This window comes from Anopheles arabiensis, chromosome 3 (assembly GCF_016920715.1).
Source record: "Anopheles arabiensis isolate DONGOLA chromosome 3, AaraD3, whole genome shotgun sequence".
Taxonomy (NCBI): Eukaryota; Metazoa; Arthropoda; class Insecta; order Diptera; family Culicidae; genus Anopheles; species Anopheles arabiensis.
In genome coordinates, this window is record NC_053518.1 from 4586574 (window position 1) to 4606862 (window position 20289).

Below are 20289 nucleotides of genomic sequence, written 5' to 3' on the forward strand. Positions count from 1 at the left end.
AGGAGGTCGGTTGTGGTAGCACACCCACTCACCCAGCATCCCATCCCAGCCACGATCGTACGCCAGCGTCTCGGTACGGACGTTTGAAATAGAATTATTTTTACCTTCTCCCGTTACCACTTCCATTACTATAAAACCAACCCGATGGAGGAAGTTTCTGAGCGCGAGAAAATGGACGCTTCCCTTTTTTCTGCTGCTACTGCTGTTGCTGCTTGGTTTGAATTTTCAAGCAGGATTTATTCATGGACAGCGCACACTTAATGCTGTCTAGTTTTTCCAATTTAGATTGCCTTTTTTTCCACCACCCAGAAAACCATACGAGATGCACTCGGCAGACGCGGGTCTTCTCTCGTTCTGTTCTCCCGCTCCTCCCGGCTGTGATGCCGGCCAAAACAGCCAACACATCCACCAGACTGGGTGGAATCAAAACTGATGTAATCGAGGATCGCGTGTAGTTAGAGGGGGAAGGGCCTGGTGTGTGTGTGTGTATTTGAGAGTGTGTTTTGCTACTTAAGAAAACATAAACATTCGTCGATGGAACATGGCAAACGACGCGTTTGTTCGGTGTGATCTTGCTGGTGGGAGCGGAGGACGGAATAGTTGAGAAGAAGCGAGATGCTAAGAGTGCTAGCATTATAGCAGATTACTTCTTTCTCTCGCACATCCTCCCCACGATCAGATCCACCTTCAACCAGAAGCAATAATGCGCGCCTCGGGCCTTATGCACACGGAGTACAATTAATTATTTTTAATATCTACGTTGCGTTAATTTTAGATTTTTCATGTGACAGAAATTTGTTCCCACTTGCGCCACTTGCGGCTGGTGTCTTGCGGCTGGCGAGGTGCTGGCGCGTGCGTTTGCGTGGCGGGCGTACGGCGAAGTACCGTCGCCAGTACGCCTCCGGGCAACCAGATCCGGCCGGCTCAGCTGGTGCGCGTTGATGATATTTTGAATTTTCTTTCCCCCGCGCTTGGGTTGGGAACGGAGAAGAAGATGCTGTTGAAGGTTTTTTTTGTGTGTTACGCCGCCAGGACATGGAAGACGCAACACTGCGCTAATAAACGCGGAAAGAATGAAATTTTAAGAGGTTTTTCGGTATTTCGTGAGCATGTGCAAGTTTGAATGTTAAAAAAGAAGATGCTTTTATGAAGCGGTGCTTCGGTTGTCTAATAGCACCCGTCCTGTCCCATTAAAACCGAGCGTGCGTGCTTAGTGTGTGCTGAGTGAAATGGCGCAAAGGCGTAATAAATTTTATTAATTACTCCCACGCGAATAAGTAAATCCAGTGCGTCAACTGTTTTATTTCGTGCGCCACTCGGGCCGGACCGGGCGGGCCAGAAACAGTTGGCAATTGATGACTTTTAAGCGAACGCGTTCGCTAGCATAATGCTCGATGTGCGCCGATGTGAATCATGCAATCCTTTGCGGAAAACACATCATTAAGGCACGAACGCTGCACAGAAAGTGTGTTGAAAAGCATGAATGGCCAGCCAACGCCCAGAGGCTGTGCACTTGTAGGGTGCCTTTTTCTTTTATTGGCTTTTCCGTGCAATTCTTCCCCGTCTGAATGTGCATCAGGCGCTGCTGCAAGCGAAGACAAGATGCATCTGTCTCGCGTTTCGTGGCAAGAGATGCTGATGCACACGTGCCTTCCGTGCCGTAAAAGGGCTTGGGGAAAAAAGTGCACGAACGTGAAGGAAGCATAGAGAAAATCCGAAAACGAACGCGCAACCGAACGAACGATGTTGGAATTTCCCAAAATTCTCAAGCCAGAAGATCATCGCGGGAAATACCGTAACCGGAAATAATTATGTGCTGCAGCATGATGTTCCAGTGCATCCGTGCGGACGGGCTCGAGCATGCATTCCTTCTTACCGTGTGCACACGTTGGCGCATGGTTGTGATTCATCCGGCAGCAATGGAGTAGCGACCCTGGGTGAAAGGGACACTTGGAGTAGTGTTGCAATTTAATTCATGCTTTTTTGTGCTGATTCATTCGGCCTGGGGCAGATAAAGTAATTTATGAGTAATTTCATCGTTGCAGGATGTAATGAAACACATTCACAAGTAAAAGTATGAGTCAGATATTGTCCTTAAGATGCTCTCAAGCTTTTGCTATTAAACTACAAAAAAGATATTATCGAACATAACCTCAATGTGATGTCGCAGCATGCAATTTTTGGCAGCTTCTGCGCCGAGACGGGGAACGATTTATGCGACGATTATTATAGAAATAATTCAACACCCCCAACAACTGACGGTACCATACACAATTTCCTGTCAAACAACGCACTGCGTCCACAATTCGTCGCACAAACTGTGAAGAAGCGCTGGCAGTCGACACACTAACTGGGAGCGCGGTGGTGGATGAATGTAATAAATAATTTTAATGAACGTTCTTACGTAAGCTCCCGAAACCTCGTGGAAACATTGTACAAGCAAACGCAAACGGCATGCGGCTGTCCCTTTGTGGGGGAAATCCATCCAGCGTGCAGTGGGAGAAAGGCGACGAGCAAAGGATTTAAAATCTTCATTCGTTGTGCTTTGACATCAATGATGCAGAGCCGATACTCCAGGCACATCGAATCGCCCGTGGTACCAGCATGTTGTTTTTATTCCGCTGTTGAAACTCATAAGATGTGGATTAACTCTTTTTCCCGGGACGGTGGTACGAGCCGGGCTTAGAATATTTACTTTGCCGCCGGGGACTTCCCGTTTTTGGTGCTGTGCGGATTATGGGCGGAAAATGTGTTGCAAGGAACGGCGCTGGCGGAAGACATTGAGCGAACAAATGGTGTGTTAAAGGGTACAATCGATTATTTGTGACAAGTTGGAATGAATGTTTGTACCCTGATTTGTACCAAAAAGGTGTGTCAGTGGATGATTTAGGTCGATTTTGTAGTTTGTAGTGGAAATATTTTAAAAATTAGTAAAATGTGATTGAACAAAATCGTTGTAACACAGGAAACTTCTTTCAAAGACAACACGACCGATTATTACCAACAGTGCGCTCAACACATCACAGAACATAAAACTCTCTCCACGGCCCGCGAGTGTGTTGGAGTGTCTAGAAAACATTGCAACAGCAATGATCGCGTGTGTGTGTGTGGATCCCGCATACGCAGCAAAAGGCCAAAAATAACAAGCCAGCCCCCCCGCCCCAACCGAATTGATGGGGCGCGTCCGGAAAATTGTCACTTGCGATTGCCATCCAACCGTCCCGGGGGCAAGCAGCAACAACGGGAGACGGTTCCAATCTAATGCCCCGAGGGCAGCATATCCAGAGGAGCGTGTTGGCGAGTGCTGTTGCTGTTGCTGCGACCAACATTTTTATTGGCACCCGGTATGGAGCGAACTAGCGGCAAGCAACAACCGCGACACATTGCCCGTAAACTCAACGCAAACAACAAACTGTCTCCACTGTCTCTGTCCAAAAATAAAATGCAATAAAAGTGTGTATTTGCCGTGTGCTCCCGTTTCGTAGCGGCGTGGATCGTTCCCGTACGTCTGAGGATCGTTTATGATCACCGATGCACACATACAGCAGGGGCGAGCATTTCATTTCGATGTTCCGCGGACACGTGTGGGAGAGTGGTTGTAATTTTTGTGATGAAATTGTTGTGAAAATATTCTATCAAAACCTGAGCTAATGATTCAGATGAAATAACGTGCGGGATGAGTCCTTTTGCTGTACAAATCCGATGGAAATACGTTGACTCAATTCCGAGAAGTACCTCCGGGCAACATATTTCATTTAATTATAATTCTAACCTACGCCTCAAGGAAGAACAAAACGCACAATAAATGAAGTTGCTTAGCACGCTAACATGAAGCAAGAGAGCAGAAGAGAAAGAGAGAGAGCAAGAAAGCGCGCTAGCGAAGGAAGAAATGCAGAAAACATTATATTTAAAACAAAAATGGACGCTTCTAGAAATTGCAGAAAAGGGTTGCAAAAGAACACCAGCAAAACATAAGAAGGAAATACATAAGAACAAATCAAGCGTACGATTCGAAAAAAAAGAGGCAAGCCATAGGCACCGCTACTTCCTGTACCGGCGCGATGATAGCCTTGGGTACAGCAGCATATCAAATAAAGGGTCTCCACGTCCGTTCGTTTGCGCACTATTTCACACTAATTTGTAACTGGTCGATCGGTTGCTCGTTTTTGTGTGTGTCTTCTATCTCTTCCGCCGTTCAGTACGATTGTTGATTGCCCTCTCCGTTTAACGAAGCATTGTTTCGCTCGGTGAGCGTTCTAATTTGCAAAACAACGTGTATGCCGAGCCACCTATCAACGCGTCGTACTCCCGAGGGTAACGATAGCAACAAACAAACAAAAACATGGCTGCCCAAAAACAACACCAAACATTCCAGCCAGGCGTCCTGCAACGACCGTAGCAAAGAGGAGTCACATCATGATCATCATGTCTATTGTGCTGGGTGCTGCTTCTCGAGTCGCTCCGAGGGACGAACAAAAAAAAACAACAACGTTCTAGCCCTCGTCCACAATATGGCGCCCAAGCCGGTCAAGTCACGTGTGGAGTGTGAGAGGAAATCACCATTTCTCCAGGAACTCGAATCGCCAAAATCGGCAATCACCGCCCCTCGGCGAAACGGCGGCTCTTCTAACACAAACCTTCTAACGCAGCCATTGCTCTCTATCTATCGTTCGAAAATGCAAAAAACCCGTTCCGTTCGCGCTCGATTCGGATCATCGATCTTGCCGATAATATGTGGGCCAGTCGGTTGTGTATGTATGCGTACGCGTGTGTGCTTCCTTCGGCCCGTTTACCGTTATTTCTTATGCTCTAAAACCTGATCCCGAGTGAGGTTAGATTGTTCCTGGGATTTTGCAGTAATTTTCTTTACCGAATGTTGTAGGTTTTTGCTTGGCTTGGGTGGTGCAGTTTTTGGGTTTGATGGCAAGATCTGGTTACGGCTTCCTTTGGGTAGCAGCAGATTGCGTGTACGATGTGGTTTGAGCCAAGATTGAACGGTCCAGAATAGTTTCAGTGAGTTCCACTTCTTTACCTTTTCTTTTATGGTGCACAAGACCTCTCAAGACCTTTTAGAACTGTTGATAAAGGAAGCAAAAGTGGGATCATTTCCGTGTTTTTTCGATTCAATTCGATTCGACGAAGCTGAGAATCTTTATTGCGATAATTGTATCGACGGATCTATTCCCTTAGGGAAGTCCGAAGTTGAATTTATTATATATTTCCAAATCGGTTCTCGGTAAAACCATATAACACCTCGCAATTAAGCATATCGTGAGAAACTATGAGCTAGTCTTCTATGGGGAAAACCCAACATTTCCTTTCCGCAGCGTTATTCCTCGATTTCAAGATACCTCCTTATAAGCTCATAATAAAAACAATCCCCCTTCAACAAACATGTATCGCACACCTTTCCGCATGGGTTGACATTTTCGTTCGCGCTTTTCCTGTCGGTTCGTTTGTGGTTGGATGAACTTTTCTCCCGCACCCAATACACACACCCCGCCCGTCTTGATGCTGCTGCTGCTGCCAGGTGAATGGAGCGTCGCAGGGAAATTTTCACATTTGAACATCATTAGGCGTGGAGGAGTGGTTTTCGGAGCGCTCGGGAGTAGCGCCAGGTATATCAGCATGGGTAACTATTTAGCACCCCCCTGACGAAAAAAACTACCCCCAACCAGTGGAGAATGTTGACGGTTAGCCACAAAGTACGGGGTGACGAGCATCCACCGAAACCACCAAGCGCAACAGAAAGTTAAAACAACGGGGCGACGATCGAAGACGAAAGACCAAAAAAAAAGGCAACGAAAAATACTCAAAGCAACATCAATCTTGCGCTCAAATCTAGATTTAATGACAAAAACTAATTACACTTTTCGGGCCTTCGTTGTGTGTGTGTGTGTGTGTATAGTGACAGAAGAGGGAGAAGGGTAACTAAGGAGGGAGTACTGCGCAACTTCGCAACGTAACCATCGCGCCTAGCGCAAACGCAATCGCACTCCGGCGCACGGTATCTAATTTCAACTTTCTTTGTTGATGTTGCTTATAGCGAGTGTTGCCTTTTCGTCTCACATCTCGTTTTGGCTCAGTTTTTGGGGTGTTTGAAATTTGAACTATTTTACGGGTTGGTCGGAAAGTTACTCGCCCACCCCCCCTAAAATAGGACAAGGATAGTTAAGGTATTTTAACTGGCTTGGAGAAGTGATTTTGGTTTGAAAATATTAACTATAGTTCTTTGCCAATCTCTCAGCTCATGTTTTTAAATCCAACATACACATTAAAAAAGTAAGATATGAGGGATCACTTTCCATCCCACCCACCCTCTGCACATGATCTTGCGATTGCGGAGCTGAGATACATGAACGAACTCGCTTCGCTAGCGCTTCCCACTAAGTCCGTTCTTTGTTTTTGGTCGTGTTGTCCAACACAGTGCCCAAACGAGGGTGCGGGAAACGGCAATTGCGACCGGCCCGAGAGCAACGACGGGCCGGAGAGTCTTACGCTCCGATAATAACAGCCGCCAGGGAAAAGTGATTAGCCACGAATATGATTATTATAATCATGCGTACATCGGGCATGAGCAGTTGATCGCACACGAAACGGCGGGAGGGGAAGGTGTTGGAGAGTGGACAGCATTAGAGGACGGAATCATCGTACGTCTCGCCGTACGAAACAGTCACGCTTTCCGGTTCCGCGAGTGTCAAGTCGTTTCGTAAACCCGCCCGAGCCCTTCGCTCGGCCGTTTCTCGTGTTTTTTTTTTGGTTTTTTGGGGAGTTAATTTTTCGGAGGGTGTTCGGTGGTGCCGAGATTAGTCTTACGTACATACCTATGATTATTACAGCTCACTTCTTTTGGCCTGAGCTCGACGTTGGTTGTGTTTTGTGTTGCTGTTTTATTTTCACCCTTTCCCTACGCACAGTGTAGACTTTGTTTTTCACTTGTGCGTGCGTTCGATCGATCGCAACGCAGCGAAGCGAGAGTAAATTAACGATCTTGAGCTAAATAGACAAAAAAGTAGAGGAGCAACACCAACCTACGGCAAGCCACGACAGGCTTAATGAGGAAATGTAATGACAGTCATTTTTGCCGCCGTTGTTGAAGTGGGCCGGACAATTGTTGGATGGAACTTCGTCGGGGGGAATCGTTTTCTTTTTTTCACGTGTGATAGATTTTAATATTACGAACGGAATGCCGCTAGTGTTTGGTTTGTGATGATGTAAGGATGTGATGGAGTGTTTACTATGAAGTGTCATATCTGTGACGTGTCGGCAGGATGATGATAAATTTCGAACTAAAACAATACTTACTTTTGATGATATTAACGTTAGCGTCGGAGACGATTCCTGCAACGAGAAGAAACAAAGAATGATCTATTAATTCAAGAAGAATGCAATAGAAATACACAACCATCGTTTGAATCAAAACAGTATTAGCATTAAGGTTAAGTAAAGCAACTGTTCCGTTTTCAGATTGCCACCCACAGCGAAAACGAAAAAGGAGGAGCTCGGTTTCTTCTTTGTCCTTCGACGGCCCCACCGCCGAAAAGCCGTTCTCTTTTGCCAGTGCTGCAATTTGAAGTACGCTTGTGACGCACAGCCAAACGCACTGCTCTTATTATGTGTGCTAATTATTCAAATGGCTAATTACTCATACAATGAACGGTCGGTTGATTCGCGGGCGGATACGATTTGCTGTTTGTTTGCTTTCGGTCGATGGAAGCGGGACAGTTTCTCACGGGCGCGCCTGCGAATGGGTAAATGAGCCCCGAAAAGTGCGGCAATGCGTTCACTTCCTATCGTAATTGTTTATTTGGAGCCCTCGAGCAAAAACCAAACAAAAAAAACCCAGACAATAGTATGTATCGTGAACTTGAACTTGAGCAGCATTGCTTTTGGTGGACAAAGACGAACGAAAACGGAAAGAATCTTACAAATGGATCAGACGAGCAAGAATGAATCAAGGGAAGTGCTAACGATGGATGAATAAATGCGCTTTTTGTGAGGGTTTTGATTAAATTCCGTGAAATCATTCTGCCATTGAAAACAGCAGATAAGCTCAAATTGTTACACGTAAAATTAAGTGATTTATCCCATTACGTTTAAGAGAACGACATAAAAAGCAGGCATTTTGAGGAAACTGAGGAAACTAAACACTTCCGAAATGGGCACTGACACGGGTCTCAGTACTATAAGAATAACAATTTCATTGCCCTTCCCTTCCACAACTTCCCGTATTGAGCATCGCACTCGGAAAGATAAAATAGTTGTTTCGGTTTGCTACCACGTTGGCAGAGCGTACAGCAGTTTATGAAACACATAAAACCGTACGAAATAAGACACGTAATGAACCGACAAACGAAGGCGGAAGAAGAGCAAAAAAAAAAACGTTGAAAAGCATCATGTTTAAACAGTAAAACGACAACCGAAACGTCACCCATGCGCATCGAGCATAGGCCACAGACGTGGACCCGGTGCCCGGTGGCCGGCAGTAAAAGACTCGGTGCTGCTGCACTTGGGTGACATTTATGAGCATTTTTAAGCGACCGAGGCACGAAGACGCGACAACGACGCGTACGACGTGTGACAGAGGCATGTTTATGCTTTGTGGCAGCGTTCTATGACGCCACTTTGCTGATAGCACGAGGGTGATAGGTAATTAAGACAGTACGAGGTGTGAATGTTGATAGTGAAGTATGAGCGACTTTTATATTTTAAGGCTCGGTACATTACGCTTCTTTTGGATAATACTTTATTAGGAAATTCTTAACGTTTTCCCCATTGAATAAGGCTACCTTTGTTATTATCATCCGTCCTTTTTTTTAGAAAGGATAACACGAGCACTAAGCAACTGTACATGTTCACCTTCGCCTTCACGGTACGTCTGCGGAACTAAGAATTCATTAAGATTCCACCAGGAATTCCCACATTCCAATGTTATTTCGAAATTGAGCATGCTGAATGAATCGATACGATCAAAACGGCAAATTGAGAATCGCATGCCTGTAATTTTGAGCAAAAATATCCTCTTGCACTCGAAAGAGCAAGAACGAAAAAAAACCCCTCAAACCCCAAACTCCCGAAATCAAACGCAAACTTACGCGCTTAAATTATGCATACGGATGAAGGTTGGGACTTGCGAAACGCCAAAGACGCCCGACTGTACACATACACACACATACGATCGATTTAAAATCAGACTTCGATGGGTTTTCTTTACGTGTGCAAGTTGCGATTGAATTTGAAACCTTACTAACAACAACAAAAACAACAACAACTCAGTATAAAAAAGAGCCCCCGAAAGCCCAAACTTTTGTATGCCGTTTTGCAAAGCGCAAAAACACACTGTCCTTCAATCAATGGTCCGAGCGGGCCGCAAAAATTGTGAACCGAAACCCGATTCAGAAAGCCACCCAACACTTGACGGGAAGCAGGAGCACGCTCATAAGGGCACGTGAAGAGAGCGAGGAGGAGGAGGAGAAGGAGGAGGAGGAGGCAACACATAACCTTAAGAATCGGTGGAACGAAAATGAAAAGGTTCAAAATGGAAAATTGAATTTAGATTGCTTCATATAGAGCGCATGATATCGCAATCGCTTCATCGAGACGTGCGGCAAACGGTGCTGCCTCGGGTTTCGATTCGGGTTTTATGTAGGGCATATTTTCCCCAGACCTCCTCTCTGTGCTTGGCCATTACCGGGCTAAGTTGCGTGTCCCCTTGCGAGAGTATCCTGGAAGATGAAACTATTTTTGCTGGAGGAAAAAAATAATCCTCGGCTCCATTGCAACTGGAACTGGAATGCGATACAAAGTCGCAGAAAGGGATAGTCGGTTGCGGTTCTCTTACTCATTGGCAACTAATGAATCATTCCAGGCGGTGGAACTCTTCTTCTGACTCATAGCGATTGGGCAACACGTTTCAATGCCTCAGGTAGATATGTTTCTTATAATATCAACTGCATACCTTCATGCTTATTAAATGAGCATTATTTTAATAATGACGCTGTATTTAATGTTCTTTTGTTTTCCAGCACGTTCAAGAAGCCCTCCTGAGGTGTATGCGCAAACTGTGCAAAGGTAACCCAGGAAGCTGAATTGTGCAAAAGACCCAAAACTTGAACACCGGCCAACATCTCACAGCTTAGACCGGCCAGTCAGTACAACTACTCGTACGTGAGGAAGAACATGTGGATGGCAACTCATAATTGATGATCGTAAGCAGTGCCAAACGAAGAAGAAAAAAAAAAGGACCGCGCAACAACCGATCGACATCTTTAGCCGAGACCCTATCCCAAAAGGCAAGAAGGACATGCGGCAAACGGCAACAGACTTTCGAAGGCTGTGTGGTGGAATGAATGGCAAAACAACAACTACGTACGTCTCAGTACGCTTAAAGCGTTGGTCACCGTTGCTAGGCTACTGTGGCTGAAATGGCTGTAAGAAGGAGCAACAAAAAGTCTTGAAGCGACCTCAAAAACTCTACCTCTCGACGAAAGGATCCCGAAAGCGGTCCGGTTGCATTTGATGACGCCTCGGACGCCGGTAGGTTACGCCGATAAATTGAACTAATTCCTGGAACTATGAAATGACCGTGCGAATAGTTACCGTACGGAAACGGTTGGGTCTCAAAGTTGGTGAGCAAATATCGCGAAACCGTCATACATAGCAAGTGGCTACTCCTTACCTGCGCCCATGGAACACAATGAGAAAAGGAAGAGAGGAATCATAATTCGCTGCTAAATGTGCGATGTATGTAGCTTGTAACGATCAAATTTGAGGTTCAAAACAAGAAATAAATGTTATCTAACATCGACAATCTTAAACCATTGCGGAAGTCTAGTAATCACGCTACACAATAATCACACAACGCAAGCACGAGTATTACCTGAACATCACTGCGTTCCTCAATTGCTTTGCAATAATTATTTCAATTGTTTTCGCCCACCGCCTAATAACGCTCGGTTCACCGTCAACAAATCTTCCCATTGAGGCCAATTTTCTGTGAGGCCAACCGTGCAGGGTTCAAAGTTCTCAAACGCAAGCCTTCAGCAGCAAAATAGGCTCTAATTCACGTCACGGTCAGCAAAGAATCCCGTTTTTGTTCTTCCATCCAGAGGGTGGATAAATGAAGATTCCCAAACTATCTTACCACATGGAGAGAGAGAGAGAGAGGAAAAAAACGCCCCAACTTTCCATAAATGCCCCAGCGGGGCAAAGGAACAAACAAAAAACATGATATTCAAAACATATTCAGCCACAGGTTCACTTGCAGCCAAGCAGGCAGGCAATTACGCGCAGCGAGTGGGTAGCGCCACCCTTCCCAGGGGGGTGGGGGGGCGGGAGTAGGAGGGAAAAGCTCAACTGCACCGTTTATCATGGGTTAAATGGTTTGATTAATCAAATTATTTTTCCGCTCCGTCAGGAACCGTTTGAGAATCACGTGTTTCGTTTGCTCGCTCTCTCTATTCTTCATAAGAACATTTCGTTGCGCCTGTCGTGTACGTTCTGCATGAAACGCGACGAGCACGGGAGAGAGAGAGAGAGAAAGGGTAAACCGGTGATCATACTTGGTGCTGATTGAAACGATCATGAAACAGACAGGCATCTTCGTTCGATCCAGGAGGATGTTTGCAATGCTCAAGCACCCCGAAAAAACTAAAACAAGATTAGATACGGAAAATCGTGCGCTTTTCTTCCCTTTTCCCTTGCTCAAAAAGAATGGTTAGAAAAAGACTGTGAATAAAAGATTCACATCACCCACCGCGTCTCCTTCCTTTCTGACCCTGCAACGGGCATAAATTATGCTGATCAATCTCCCCGGAGCGAACTGCCAACAATGGAATCGGTGGGGTGGCAATGAGCCTTTCTCGCTGTACGAAGCAGTACAGAAAACCAATAGCCTCGGACACGGTGTGTGTGTGTGTGTGTGTGTGTGAGTTGAGCGGGGGGCCAACCGGCAGTCGTGGCTTTCGCCTCCCCAAGGGTGTTTATGGAGTAATTATTAAATTGTTTACCCGAACAATACAGCCGGAATCGATTTTTTGGGCAGGAAGTATTTTCCTGCCTTCTGCAACCTTCTCGCTTCTCTTTAAAGCTGGAGCATTGGTTCGTGCGAGTTCTCACAGTGCCGGATGAATGGTACACAGCGAGAGAAAAAGAAGAAGCCGAGCAACTTATACACACAACTTTTCCCATTTCAATTGCTCGGTGTGCGTTCGATTATCGTTTATTTTATGATTACACACCTCTCGCACCGGGTGGTTGTTAATTTGTTTACGTTTTTGCTTCCTCGCTCCCGCATGCAGGCTGAGGGTATGTGTGGGTAGACCTGTTTTTTTTTCTTTCTTTCAAGGGTGGTTGGCTCATCCACCGTTCTAAGTAGCTAGCTCCTAATGAGATAAGCATGGGGAAAAGACGAAACGAAATATGTTTGCAATTCTCAGCCAGCGCCAGCAAATAAGGAAAGAATTGCAATAGAGGCCTTGTTTCCTATTTTTGTAGGAACACATTTTTTCCTGTTTCTCTCTCTCTCTCCTCACTCTGCCTTGTGTTTCAATCACACTCGTTGCTCGATCATTTCTTTCGACTTTTTTTTTGCAATGTGAAACATTGTTGCGATCAAATTTGTTCCATTTTCCTTCCCCTCCTTTCCACCCGGGGAAGGTTTTCCACTCATTTCACAGACAGAGTTTCAATTTCCCGTGCCGTAACTCTCGTGCCCGAGACTGCAGGCGCCAAGGAAGTTGTGGCGTTGGTTATGATTCTTCCACTGAATGCAATTTATTTTAATCGATTTCTGTTTAATCGTTTGAGTTTGGTATCGATGGCTGGAGCCGGGCAGAAAAAAATGGCAAGCAATCAACCAGCAATAGCTGAATGAATGGAAATTGCTTCGCTGGTGCGATTTATCATGTTAAGCAGGGCGTTTTCTCTGTTTGCTTTTATAGTGATTTAAGCTGCAGGCATTTGACTTACGAACCAAGTGACGTGCTTTGAGAGTAAAGACCTGTTTCAAGACACATTCTATGAAGGTTTCCCTTGTTCTCACACGATCTGTGTGTAATAAATTCTAAGCATCACCATCGCCGTACACCTAATGGTACAACACACAATGCTTCCCGGAGGAAACTGCTGCGTAAGTAAACTGATTGCGACTGCGTCACGTACGACATTTTATGGCCCCCCCGAATGCATCTAGCAGCACGTGTGCACCTTGTGCACTTTGCTGCTCGCATGGTGCGCTCTCCGGAACGATGAAAAATCTAATTTCAATACGATGGCCAGCTACCTACGCCACTTTATTGGGGGCGATGCGTGCAGTGCAACAAACCGTCTTTGAAGAAGAATCTAGTTCCATTTTCGGGGAGGTTAAAAATAACTCCCACAAACACACACACTCACACATCGAGCACGTAAGAGGGGTGACAGCGTATTGGCAGCGTAAGGGGCAGGTTTTTGAAAATAAAAACCTGCTCGTTGTTCTTCTTGTCTTGAGTGTGCATTGCAATTGACACACAAGAATTGAGAACCATTCCTGCTTCTTGATATTTTTAAAATGAGATTGGTATAAATTTACTTATTTCACAAAACTCGAAATGCAAGACACCAAACAAACAAAGACAGTGTTTGTCAACTATCGTTAGAAGTACTTCCTGTTCTTGAGCACCATTTCTTGCCAAATCCACAAAGCTATTTCGGCAAACATGAGATACTGTCCCTTTGCGATCGTCATAATCGATACGAAAAGAAAGCAAAAGCATACGTCCAGGCTTGCCGTCCCTTTTTACCACTAAAGCACTGTTTGCATAAAATGTTTGGCCAATGTTAAAAGGTGCATCCTTCTTGTGTCCTTTCCACTGATCAAACTGCATCGAAGGTGGGCCGAACGACCACAACGAAAACGGCCAAAAGCGAACAAAGGGAACAAAGAGAACAGCAGTGCACTTGCCACTCATCGCTGTCATTAAACATCGATAAGCAGGCGCGGCGGTGCATCTTCGACCGAGGGGTGCACATCCTACAAGGAAAGTCTTTCACTTCAACACCGATAGACGATCTGGTCGGTCGGCACATCGAGAGACCTTTATTTCCCAAGCGGGCCTTCTTCATTCCAAGCTAAAATGATTTATTTTCTTTCCGGTTGATTGCTATCCGTTCCGACCCGACCAAGAAGGTTCATGTATCGCTGAACACCCCCAGGAAAAACAATATTCTGCGGCAAACCCCGCAAGTAAATACGCACATCACCCACGCCAAAAAAAAAGCCCCGACCCGAGAAAGTGAAGATCCTTTTCGTTCATTTGCTCTTCGTTCTTATTTTTGGTACATGCGTCTTCCCCCGCATGTGTCGGCGTTGCGCTTTGGTGCACATTTTGTGTCCGCTGCTCTTTGTCTCTTCGCAGCAAATGCACTCTCGCATCTGCATGCACTTGTACTTGCACAGTAACGGTGGGACCATCATCATCATCATCGCCGCCGCACTGTTGTATTTCCCGGTGCCGGCGTTTTAATGACCGCAATTCGTCACATGCTCAACAGGCTCAACGGCGTCGCGCGGTGGGATTTGAAATCTGGCAGCGGTCGTGCCGAGGGGTTTTATCTTTCGATTTCGGATGCATGCGTCGGACGCGTCTTGACAGTGACACAGTCAGAAGTGAGAAGTAAGGAAATAGCGTTGCACGCTGCCTACGTTCGCGCGTTCGGGACTGTCGAGGGAGTCGTTAGGTTTTTGGGGAAAAAACTCATTAAAATCAGCCAACTGAAGTGCGGTGCGGATTTAAGTGTCGAGCGCGTCTTCGCTCGCTTGAAATATGTGGTGCAAGCGTACATTACTTACGCACGTGGGGCGTGAGCGTGTTAGATTTGGAGTAACTGAAGCCGTAAAACTGACGCAGGGAAGGCAAAAATAAATCCTTTTTTTCAACCGTAATAATTTCCACAGATGAAGCTAGATGAATAAATAAAGATGCATTAAGGACAGTGCTGTTTTGCAAATGGTTCTAAGAGAATTTCAAAAAGCTAAAGATATATTTTAAAAGTCTAAAACACGATACAAATACATAATTGACGTATTTATTGCCCTTTACAAAACTTAAAATATAAGTCTAAAGGACAAAAACGCATTTTTTTTCGACCACACCTAAACCGTTTCCTCGGGCTGCTTTGTAGTTGTGTAAACACTCCGCGTTTGGCACATTTCCAAAATGCACCGAGCTGTGACGGAATCGTGCCAACGTTCGTAATAACCAACGATAAATTCACATTATTACACACGGCCCAAAATGATATCGTAAAACATTTAGCATACCTATCCAGTGTGTCAACCCGTCTCTCTCTCTCTCGTGCACTCTCGCTTGACAAAAGAAGCGGGAGTTTAACCATCGACCATCTTCCGAATGCAAACGAACGCGCAACGCCTCTACAACAATGAAGCTCCTTTCTTTCTATTACATTCTATTCCACCGGACGGAAGACCCCAGGTTCGTTGCTTACACCCCAGCGCAAGTCTTTCGTTTTCGTCAAACCAACGGAAGAAAGCCCAATTAGCATCGCGTGGATACGATCGCGGACTGTGCGGGGAACCGTGCTCGTGACAACCGTCGTATGTGGGAGGGCGCAAATTTGTCAAAACGCGGCGTGCCACTCAGTGAAGGAAAAGAAATGTGGTCCCGAAAAGCCAGTGAGCCCATTTAATTCAATTATCCCGATTTGAATGCGAGGTTCAACCTTTTTGTCGTATGAATCTTGCAGCACAGGTAATAATGTAGATTTTTTCGGAGAGCATAATAATTGGGGCTATTAATTTGGTTTCAATGTACACAAAGCGTTGTAGCAAATAACAGACAATCGGGTGAATTAAACAATTTATTCGACAAAAGAAATGCATACGATCGTTTGAAGATGAAGTGAAAAATTATCCTCATTAAAGGTGGTACCAACTTTGGTTTAAAAACAATTTTCTTATCATACCGAGCTGTCATGTATGTAGCTTATTTATGTACAGATTTGGAACCAAAACATGTGAAGGCGTTGGCTAAGAACGCGGGTGCGCAAATCAAACTGTTTTCGTATTAAATTCCCTTGCTTCTCCTTTTCGGTCAAAGATTCGGTTAATCGTTTCCTTGCATGCATACGATTTGCGTGTCTGTAGTTGAAGCATGGATGGATAAAACGATCGTCGAAACAGTTACCGGGCCTGGTCAGTGTCTGTGGTGCTGGCAAGACGCTGACGCTAGAAGCATACCCACTGTAGGGTGGAATAGAGAAAGGTAGCTTCAATTTATGACAGCTATTTTTTGCGCTCTCATCCGCCCTTGGGTCTTACATGAGGCCAGGTTTTAAGATTTTATTTTGTGTACCCCTTCGATCTTGCCACTTGCCCCCGTTTCCCTTCCCTTGTTTTATTGAGAAAGCCCGAAACCACTGACCGGTAACTTCTTTCCCCTGGGTCGTACCTGTCCACCTCACCGACTCTGTTTCTCTCCCACTCAGACCCACGATCACCGTACTCGAGAATGCGCAAATGAAAGAGAAGCAAAGAAGCCAACGCTGAGGGAGGCTGCGGTAAGCATTGAGATCGGGGAATAAAACCGATAGCACCAAATCCTATGTGTGCGAGAAGAAATCGAAGAACCCCCGGCGCAACAGGCGATCGTGAAACCTACGAAATAATAATCGTACCTATCGGTTTTGTTGGTCGAGAATATTGGTCGAGAAATTTATTGGAACCAGTTTTATCCTTCTTCCTCTCTCTCTCTCTCGCTCGCTTTCCCTCACTTCCCTTGTAGCCGCTCTTTGCCCATATCCTTCGACTCTTGACCGCATCGTAGCCGTTTTTGACTAGGCTTTCTTTCACCTTGCTTCTCGCTCACTCCCACGCCCGTAAGCATAAAAATGATGTCCGGTGATGTTCCCTATGCTCAGTGCCCCTGTCCGCCGCCGCCACCCCAACCACCACCTGTGCGTTTTTTGCTTTATTTATTATTTCTGTATTTTTTAATTACTGGTCTCTACGCTTCCTCCACGGTTCGATTTTCATCATCCGGTGGTAAATGACACATACGACGGGAAAGAAGGGAGCGAGAGATCTCACAAACGGTCCCACAAGCGGACACATGCGGGCGCACTGCCTAGACTAGACAAGCTTCGGCCCCGAGAAAGAAGGAAAAAAATATGCCCCCGGGGGATCTCGCTAGCCTTAGTGCCCCGAGTGTGACCATGGTAACGAAACATGTAAAATTCCTTCACCTTACGCCTTCCCTTCGCCTTCGATTGGTGGAATTGCCGCTTTACCTGTTTTGTTGGGCCTGTGTGTGTCTGTGTGTTGTTTTTCTCTCTCGCTTTATTCTTGACAGTTGGTAAACGTTGTTTCGGTTCCACCTTCCAGCCAACCAATTCCCGGTGTTTATGCAGCTCGATCGGGGCCATCGGATACTTTCGGTCTAATTTGGGTTTATTATTTTCGATTATTTCTAATCGTAACTGTCCCGGCCAGTCCGGGGCGAAAGCGACCGCCGAGTGACAGCAGAACCTGAGCGAGCAAGCGAAACAAAGGCCGGATTCAAAACCCCGGACGACGGAGGTGCAACACCACCAAAAAGGTATTGCTGGGGGAAAGCAACGACAAAAGCTACAACATTTGAGGGTTGTCTAGTTACAGATTAATTTCCATTCGGTATTTGGTGTTTGATTTGGAAGGGCATCTGATGCGTATGCTCGCGTTCGTTTAATGCGCGACTGCTCTTAAGAATGGATCGTGGGATAGCATCGAAAGGAAGGAATAAATTTCAATTGGGAGAAAGAGAAAAAAGCGATCAGAACATGGATGATTATCGAGTGAAAGTTCCAATAAATTACTTCGCTTGTAGTGCGCACATTAAAACAAGGGATTCTTGAATTCCCAATGGCATAAGCAGGGGCATGCATTTTTGATTCATTTAATGTTTACAAGCTTTTAGTGGAACTGAACTCTACTACACCTAGGCATGATGTAGTACACAAATGGCATGATGATATAATACATGTTTTCCTTTGCAAGAATGGAATTGGAAATCGAAGCAATTAAATATTTTAATTTCCGCTGAGCAAATTTTTCAACTTACCAATGATCAAAGATAAATCAAATAAATGCCATTCGCTTGGGCTTTTTTTGCTCCCCAATATTTTATCCGAATAGAAATCAACAATACCGGTGTCAATTAACCTTGTATGTTTCCCGCAGCAATGAGCAGAATCCAACCCCGTATGTCACCATTGTACCCTTCTAATTCAAATGTCGATTGTGCCGATTAAGAGGACACCAAAACCTGCACCAAACCATAGCGAAAGGGATCGCAACTGGTTAAACCAAAATAGACACAAAAATCATCACAACATAAACGCAAAAGTAAATGAAGCCCCAAAGCAACATTAATAAAAAAACTACACCGGATTCCCACCGACAAAACTGCTCTCGGCCAAACACCACTTGGCTGCTTACCCCTTCAGTGTGGCCGATCTTAAGTGGCCACAGAAATGGATTACCATAATTACAGAGCGCCTCGATGTTCGCGTTAATAGAAATAATAATTTTGCCCTCTCGTTTCGACCACCTTCTCTGCCCCTGTGACTGGTGCACTGATCCTCTTACCGTAGAGCTTGCTTTAGTTCATTTACCATAATTGAACATACTTTTAACCTCCTCCGACTTCCCTTGCCTCTCACCCAACTGCCTCAAGTGGTTGAGATTTCGAGTCCAGGATCCGTTACCTTCTGGCGATCCATCACATGCACGGGGACGTTTCTAGGAGCTCAAGAAGAAAACGAAAACAGACAACTGACTCTGGCCACTCAAGCCGACCGAAAACTATGATGATGACTTGCCACATTTGTATCAATTACTCTGCTGCTACCGATACCGTTTTCTCGGGACTGCGGCCCGGGACCACTCCGGTGAGGTAAGATGCCGCCGCCACCGAAGAAGCACCTCCGTGGGTCGTAGATCATGAAAGCAAAAAGAATAATGCCATTATTGCGCCCTCCCGACCGTATGGAAGGAAAGTGACCGCAATGGTCGCCCCCCCATCACCCCGCTCGCGCACTGAATTGCAAGATGACTCGTGGCTTGCGCTTTCTTCCGCGTGTACCGCGTGCGTTCGAAAGGGCCACTTCACTCGACACTCGCGCAAGCGGCACAAAACGCACCAGGGTGTCCGATTATGTTGCTCGTGACGATCAACGGAAAGAGGGAGAGAGAGAGAGAGTATGGCGGAGAAGCGCTCACGATAATGACGGTGATCGCCACTTGTTCCCTTTTGAAGGGTAGAAAAATGGCTGTCAATTTGTTTAGAAAACTACCTTCTGCCGTTTTTTGTTGCTTCTCGTTGGGATCGTTGGGAACGCGAGCATAACAATTGCCCTGCCGGCTCATTGCAGCAACACATAATTGAAGGCTATCATAGATGGAGTGCTTTTTAACTAGCTTCATTTACACCCGAATTCGAGCTGCGCCATTTGCCCCTTCACCGCGTTGATGTGACACGTGCGTCGTCGATTGGATCTTTGTGTGGCCTTTGCAAAACGGATGCGGAACTTTGTGCGCGTGTGCGGTTTTAAAGCTCACTGAGACGAGAGTTTCCTACACGGAGGTACACCGAACCGAACGTCGAAAGTGGATCTAATCGCGTAGTACAGCGATTCTTCGAGTAACGTTCGATTTCATGTTTCCAGTACCGCCCAATCAATCCGCCTAAAGGCACGGTGGTGCGTTCATTGAAAATAGAGATTGAAATTTAAATGATGTTTACGGCAGTGGTCGGAAAAAAGGTCGAAGGAAGTAATGCACGAAGCATGATGCGCAGTAGGAGAGTTGAGAGTGAATGCGCATCGTAATGCTGGTACGTGAAAGCGTGCATAATTTGTTTGTTTGTACAGCTTCAATTGCTCGTGTTGAACCCTTTGGTAGGGAGTTGGTATGGTACTTATACACGCCATCTATACATTTATTTTAAGTTAACAGGAATTGCAAGAAATTACCAAAAACTCAGAAGCGTAAAGCCATACTTCTTGTAAGTTTCAACAAGTTATTCAAAATGTTGTGTTTCAATTCCCTCAACCATTGGCTCTAGGGGAATAGAGCGCACGGTTACCATTTTACCATCTGCTCTTTTTCTTCGGACAAGCCCGCGTCTCGGCATTGTAGGATAAATAGAGTTTTTCTTCGGAAATTAGATACGCTTCAGTTTTGATTAATACCACCCCGGTTTAAGACTTGGCGCAATGCCCGAATATTGAGTAACGAACGGTGCGGCGGTCGCT

At 45.6% G+C, this 20289-nt stretch overlaps 1 protein-coding gene across 10 annotated transcripts in view; it reads right to left on the reverse strand.

Annotated features, from left to right (window-relative positions):
- LOC120905143 (voltage-dependent L-type calcium channel subunit beta-2) overlaps nucleotides 1–20289 on the reverse strand; it is a 106208-nt gene that overhangs the window by 53644 nt on the left and 32275 nt on the right. For all 10 annotated transcript variants that reach the window (XR_005739879.1, XR_005739878.1, XR_005739880.1 and 7 more), the window contains one exon: nucleotides 7306–7341. Coding sequence is in view for 6 of the 10 variants with exons in the window: in XM_040315956.1 (XP_040171890.1) it covers nucleotides 7306–7341 (36 nt within the window). In the remaining 4 variants the exon portion in view is untranslated. The remainder of the gene's footprint in view (nucleotides 1–7305; nucleotides 7342–20289) is intronic.